The sequence below is a fragment of the Phaethon lepturus genome, unplaced genomic scaffold (assembly GCF_000687285.1).
Source record: "Phaethon lepturus isolate BGI_N335 unplaced genomic scaffold, ASM68728v1 scaffold36301, whole genome shotgun sequence".
NCBI classification, from domain to species: Eukaryota; Metazoa; Chordata; class Aves; order Phaethontiformes; family Phaethontidae; genus Phaethon; species Phaethon lepturus.
In genome coordinates, this window is record NW_010517601.1 from 1 (window position 1) to 6,933 (window position 6,933).

General features: G+C 45.9%; 2 protein-coding genes across 2 annotated transcripts; one reads left to right on the forward strand and one right to left on the reverse strand.

Moving 5' to 3' along the window:
- Nucleotides 1–210: 210 nt before the first annotated feature.
- BUD31 (BUD31 homolog (S. cerevisiae)) lies at nt 211–2,043 on the forward strand. Its single transcript, XM_010296454.1, has 4 exons — nt 211–336; nt 899–1,021; nt 1,254–1,420; nt 1,777–2,043. The coding sequence occupies exons 1-4, from the start codon at nt 243–245 to the stop codon at nt 1,825–1,827; spliced, it is 435 nt and encodes a 144-aa protein (XP_010294756.1). The 5' UTR covers nt 211–242; the 3' UTR covers nt 1,828–2,043.
- Nucleotides 2,044–2,451: 408 nt separating this feature from the next.
- Nucleotides 2,452–6,922, reverse strand: PTCD1 (pentatricopeptide repeat domain 1; the record flags this gene model as incomplete). Its single annotated transcript, XM_010296455.1, has 8 exons — nt 2,452–2,631; nt 2,855–3,037; nt 3,344–3,460; nt 3,678–4,436; nt 4,798–4,899; nt 5,529–5,747; nt 5,956–6,081; nt 6,596–6,922. Coding segments are annotated over 8 exons (2,013 nt in total), but the record flags the coding sequence as incomplete, so codon positions are not given.
- Between the last annotated feature and the right edge of the window lie 11 nt (nt 6,923–6,933).

Here is a 6,933-nt window from a genome sequence, read left to right on the forward strand (position 1 = left end):
ACCCCAGAGCGGCTGCTATCCCCAGGGCCACATTGGGCGAGATTTTACCTCTTTCACGAACTCCATAAATCTCATTTTTATCATCGCAGTGGAAGATGGCAAAGGGGCACAGAAATCTTAGGAGAAATGTATCTAGCAACTGTTTTCTTTTCGTTTTTTCCAGTGGTTCTAAGGACTTTGAAGCATTTGCACGTTTGGGTGCAGGCAAACCCTTGCCTTTTGCCTTCCTCGTTTCCAAGGCAATGCCCAAAGTGAAGAGGAGCAGGAAGCCTCCCCCGGATGGCTGGGAGCTGATTGAGCCAACGCTGGATGAGCTGGATCAGAAGATGAGAGAAGGTAAGTGGCAGAGCTGGGTGTTCTCGGGGCAGTGTTTCTGAGACAAGCTCATCCTTAATTGCTTCAGGAAGCAGAGTTGCCCCCACACATATAGATTGACTTTTTTTTCATATCTCTGCCTCTCAGTGATACTGCAGGCTGAGACTGGGCCTGTACTGGTTGCTTTTCTCTGGGTGTACACAGGTTACAGAGCACAGAGGTTTAGCGTATGGTTGTTTTAGGGTATGCCATGTTTGAGCCGTGGATGAAGCTCACTGGTGTGCATGGAGGGACTGGTAGTTCTCGTCTGTGCTGTTGCTCCAGTCTGACAAGCCATGAAGTCACCTGCCATCCTAGCGCTGGTCACATCATCCCTGCTGTCTGTCTTTTTTCATTTTCATTTCCTTAAGGAGCTGTTCTGAGTCAGGTCTCTTTTGTTTGAATCTTCTCCCATTAAGCTTGGTCTTATCTTTGTAATGTTTTAACATTACAAATGTTCTTGGAATAGTTTATTGCAAAGTGACTAAAGGAATAAGTTGGCTGCTTGAAACAGCTGAAACCTGGTATTTGTGTTCCCTCCCAGCGGAGACTGAGCCTCACGAAGGGAAGAGGAAAGTGGAATCCCTTTGGCCTATTTTCAGAATTCATCACCAGAAAACACGTTATATCTTTGATCTCTTCTATAAAAGAAAAGCTATCAGCAGAGGTGAGGAACGCAAATGCTTTACTCTGGGCAGGGAAAAACAGAACAGAGTAAGATGCCTGCTTGTCGGTGTGCCTGAACTGGGGCACTGATTAAAAGGATCACGTTTCTGGGGAGGGAGGATGGAGGGAAGGCTGGCAGCTGCATGGCTTTAACTACTAGTTACTACAGCTCCTGATTCTAAGTCCCTAACACTTCCTGGGAGCTACCTGTGATGGTGTCTGCTCCTCTACAGAGCTCTACGAGTACTGCATCAAAGAAGGATACGCTGACAAAAACCTGATTGCAAAGTGGAAGAAACAGGGTTATGAGAACCTCTGCTGCCTGCGGTGTATCCAGACACGGGACACCAACTTCGGAACCAACTGCATCTGCAGGGTCCCCAAAAGCAAGCTGGAAGTGGTAAGGCTTTTTGTTCCTCTACGTGTCTGGACCCTTGCAGTACCTGGTCTAACTTTCCTAGCTCAGGGACAGCAGAGGAGATACTGCTGTTCTTCCTGGTAATTTCTTCTAGTTCTAACACTTTCTACCTTTTGCTGGTAGAGTTGGTATCTAGTTGCATCCAAAGTTACTGTCGGCATTGGCATGCAGTTGTTTAAAGGTGTTAAAGTATGGGAAACAACAGAAAACTAGATGGTAGAAACCCCTCCCACACAGACCCATGCTCTGCCTTGAGGCTCAAGCCTGCTGGTCGGTCTGCTCATGTAGCTGGGCTGAAATATCATCCTCATGTTGTTTTGTTTTGGTTTTTTTCCTAGGGAAGAATCATTGAATGCACTCACTGTGGATGCAGAGGCTGTTCTGGGTGAAGCCTTTAGCCATAAGACTACTTTTTGAACTCTGAGGGATATCATCCTACACAATGGACTATCGCTGCAGTTACAGCCACCTTTGCGTGATTGGGTATTTCTGTATAGCAATTAAACCAGCAACATATTCCCCTAAATCAAATATACAATGATGGTCGTTTTGGAGTAGGTTTTTGTGTAGCCATTTATTTGAAAATAAAATCTGCCTTCCTGAGAGAGTGGTGCAATCTCCTGGCGAAACATTTCTAGGCCACTCTTCTCCTGCTGGATGTGCTTTGCTTTCTTTGAAGGTTGCTCTATATACTGTGAGGTAATCTAAACATGGGTAGTTTAACCAGCTTTTTCCCCACCTTTTTCTCAACTAACTGAATTTAAAGCTTCTCCCTTGTTTAGCACAGGGTTTGTTAAACTACAGCCCATCTAATCCACTGCAGTTTAAGGAAATTCACTGAAAATGTATTTGCTTCTCCTTAAAACAAAGGACAAATATTTTATTATGTAGTTATCCCAAGAACTGGCGTTCACGGAAATACAAAGCAGCTTTACTACAAGATGGTTTAAGGGAACAAGATTGACATTCTTCCAGCACAAGGCAGATACAGAACTTCAGTGTCCTGCTTACTGCTACTTCTGCCCTGGCTCCTCCTGCACAGCCTCTTCCTTATTGTCATCTGCTGCACGTTTAGCAGTTCTGTATTTTTCCCAGGGGTGAGGGGTCTCCTCTCCTGGCATTACTTTTAACCACCGATAGTAGTAGCTGCGGAAGCCATCAATTTTCTCCAGGTATGGGTTCTTTGACTTATACTGCAAACAGAAATCCAACAAAACAAGTTTTTATTAGATGAGAGCTCACTTCAGAAGCAGCTTATAGCTATTGCATGCTGGTATTGAAGAAACGGCTATCAAGTAACTGTCAGCCAGATCAGACAAACCCAAAGGAAAAGGACTTAGGCAGACATCTATGTTTCTCCTGATTGTTGGTGTCCTTCGTGATGCCTTCACACTCTGACCAGTCATGGCTACTTACCCTGTCAAATTTTGGAGGGTACTGTGCAGCAAACTCCAGCTGGCGTATGATAACTTCATTGGGAGGCACTTGGTTATTCCTCATATCTCGCAGGATCTCTATCAGGTAACTGTAATGCAGCTGCCTCACGGCAGCAGCAATGAGGGTGCTGTAGATATATTTGTTGGGGGTTACTCCAGACCTCTAGAAACAACAAACACTGAAGTTAAACTTGTTTATCTGCCAACTAGCACAGGACTTCTAGAACAAGGAGACACACAGGCACCTCCTACACAAGGAGGAAGGCTCTCACTTCAGAACCAGTGTAGCAGCTTCCTATCCCAGCGCAGGTAGGACAGACCACTGGAGCTGGCACCTACTCTAGAGTTGTATGGTTTTGGAGTGAGAACAAAACCACTCAGCAGAGAAACCTCAGCAACTCTTTTTATGTGTTAACACTTCACTCTGCCTCTTCCTGCAGCTCAAACCCTAACCAACAGGGTTTATTACCTTCAAATCTGAGAGTAACTGCAGTCCATCTTTCTCTCCTCGGCAAGCGATTGCCAAGTTACAAAATGTCTGGAGGTTAGGCGATAGTCCTCTCTTCACTAGAGCTGGCAGCACACTCTGCAAGATACAAATGTCAACGTTAGTTTCCAGAGCACTGAACGTTCTGGAACAGAAGCCCTAAATACTTAAGTTAACCTGAGCACTGGTTTGTGGAAAACAGTGTAAGATCCCCAGTTTCTACTGCGGATACAGAAACAGGTCTTGCAGTGAAACAGGTAAACTGAAGATTTGAGACAAGGAGGTGGTGACAGTGCTGGTTCTGAGTTTTTCTCACCTTTGCTCCTTCCAGGTCTCCCTGTTTACTTTTCTTCCTTATTAAAGTGTTAAAGAAGGTCACATCTACTTTCACTTTATGCTCATCTAGGAGTGCCAGCAAAGAGGACTCGGAGGGGCTTTGGGGTTCCACCAGCTCAGCCAGTAACGTAAACGTTTTAATGTTGGGTTCTGCATTGTCCTCTTTCATTTTATTCAAGAAGCCCTCCACATCCCCCATCAAGGCCAGTCTATCAGATGGTGTGGCCACTGTCCCCAAGGAAACCAAGGCTGTGTCGGGCATCCTGGAATCCAGCAAGTTGGGCAAGTTGCAGAAACGCTGCTTCCAGCTTAGGCGTGCTTGTTCCTGCTCCATCTCATTCTGGCCTCTCCTCACCAACACTCCAGTCCTGCTGTGAGCTACACTGGGGCTGTCGAGAGCAGCTGCTTCTGTTTCAGCCTGATTCACATCTTTATTTTGTTGCCGCATCGGTTCTTCTGGCTGCACCGAACTCTCCTGAAATAATTGCTTTTCCATAGCTTCCACATCCAGCTGGACAGCAGGTGCACTCTCTGATCCCTTCTTCCTCTGATTTTTCACCTTTTCCTTCTGCCTCCCGGGTGCAAGCCTTAGCTGAGATGAGTTCTCATGGGTGGGTCTGAGCAGGAGTTCAGAAGCCACGACTGGATCTCCTATCCCACAGTCTCTTGCAGCACGCAGCATCAAATTGTAAGAGTGGCTGTTAGCCTTTATTCCAAGTTTAGTCATTTGTTTCCAAACCTGAAAAGGCGAAGACGAACACCAGATGTATGTAGTATTAAACACCAGATGTAGGTGATAGTAACAGGAGCATTTCTAGCACACTGTAAGCATATCTGCCTTGCCCTCTGTTACAGTATCTACCTGCAGAAAAGGAGTGAATTTACAGCATGATGAGGTGAGACAGTGAACAGCTACCTTGTGCTAGTACAGATCATCCAGGGCAGTTCACCGGTGTACGTCTGGTTTACAGAACTTCTCCTACGAGGAGCTGAACCCCTCCTACTTAGTCAGCTCTGAGCAATCTGCTGCCTTCTACGCCTGCTCCTGACAAGTTACAATACAGCACTTCTTCCTCCCCACTCAGAACATGAGGACAAACCTGTAAGGCGTATCGGAAGCCATTTTCGCTGTCCTTTATGCAGCTCATGAGAAGGAAGCTGAAAGTTTCAGCCGTGAGAACATGGCCCTTGTGCACAATTTCCTAAAAGAGGAGAAAGAGCATTAAACTTCCCAGTTACCCCAACAGTCTGTTGCAGCTGACTGTGAAGTTTAAATACTACTGTTGTCTTCTAGGGATACAGCAGCAACAAAGCATTGGGTGAAGTCCCAGTCCTGTGAGCAGAACGACCACTCCAGGAGAAAAAGAGCGCCAAAACTCCTGTATAGGTCCTAGCTTCTCCCTTACAGGAGCTACAGGGAATGTGGAGGCAGGAACAGCAATCCTTTTAGCTACTCCCAGACTGACCCTTCTGAGAAGAGCTGCTGTAAGGGCTCTCAAAGGAACTAGGTATCAATATATGGGTCTTCAAAATTAACTGAGACAGACACAGTAGCCCCGAACCCCACAAAAACTTGGTTAAGTCTTTAACACACCTGACCAGCATTTTAAAGCTCACCTCTGCAGCTGTCTCCTTTTATGTACTTAAGGTTAATGTTTGGTATGTACCAAGACAATTTCACTGTAGAAGACTAAGGATCAATGAAATATAAACACGATCTGTAATCACCTCTGCTGGAAACAAAATTAAAAAAAATCTGTGCAATATGGCAACTCCCAGGAGCTTTAACCAGAGCAGACTACACTTAATATGAGAAAAGTCACTTACTTACCTTCAGTACATCAAAGCACATCCTGAGATCTGAGCACAGGGCACACACCTTCAGCAGTGCATGGTAGGTGATCAGGTTCAGCTCTTCATTCTTGCTCTTTAGCTGCTGCCGTAATTTGAGAGCACTCTGCAAGCCTGAGTCTTTCCATGGCGATTCGGCACAGGCATTGAACAGGGCTGTGTAAGTAGCCTCGGTGGGAGTTAAGCCTCGTTTTTTCATCTAAGGGAAGAGAAGAACAACTGGAACAGGCTTTTTAGGAAAAAGAGTTCTATAATTTCATAATATGGTTTTAAGAGTTTCAGGCTGAGAAGATACAAACACTAACTCAAAGGCATTTTGGAGACAAAGTAATGTGACCAAATGCTTGGAACAGTTCTAGCTTAGAAAATATAATGAAGGTTTGAGAGAGGAGGGAACATAAACCTACATCGTTGTAGAGCCTGAACGCCTTTTTCACGTAGCCAACCCTGCCGCAGCCACCAATTAGAACAGTGTAATTGCTTTCTTCTGGCTGCAGCATCTGCACCTCAAACAGCTCCAGAGCCTCCGCCAGCTACAGGGAAGAGGAGAATTTATGATGAGGCAGCAACAGAATCAATTACAATGGATATTAATATACACAGTTGTGGGCAGGTTGTGGTAGAAGTCCTACAGAGCACGGGATTCGTCACAAATTCCTCTTTTACCTCCTTCTGGAAAGATACTAAGTGATAGGATGATAGAGACGAGACAGAGCTGCAGGGGTTTGGGATGAGAAGTGGTGGCAGGCAAATGTCAAAGCCAGGGATGCCAGAGGGGATGGCAGGCTGACTGGATGGAGACAGGACTGAGGAAAGGCTCAATTTTTAGAAAAAATAACTGTCTGGACACCCTCAAAAATGATGAGTTAATGCTGTTCCTATTTTCAGAGGGAAAGCAGACATAGAAAGGTGCAACCATCTGCCCAGCACCATAATCCAGGTATCGCAAACAGATGTGGAGTACGTCTTTCATCCCAACAAGGCTGTGCTGTTTCTCATCGATCAAATGCTATTAAAACCCAAATAAGCGGAGAGCTGGCCACAAACCTTGTCTTCTTTGATGAGGGCCTTACATTTTAGGAAGTACCAGTACGGGGTGTTCTTAGGACCACGTCGTGGTTTTCTTTCCGGTTCTTCCTCTCCATCTTCTTGAAGCTTTAAATTCTGAAAGCGTGACGTGGTTTTGTGATAATATTTTCTAGAAGAAAATTTATCAGACAGCGTCCCGAACTCCACACCTTCATCATCCTTCTCTTCCTCACCAACAGCTTCAGTGCGGCTGCCAGCATCGCTCTCTCGCAGGTCGCTACCGGGCAGCTTGCAGGACGCCTGTGACGAGCTGAACGGCCTCCCGCCCGGCAGCGGCCCCGGAGGCCGGAGCAGGC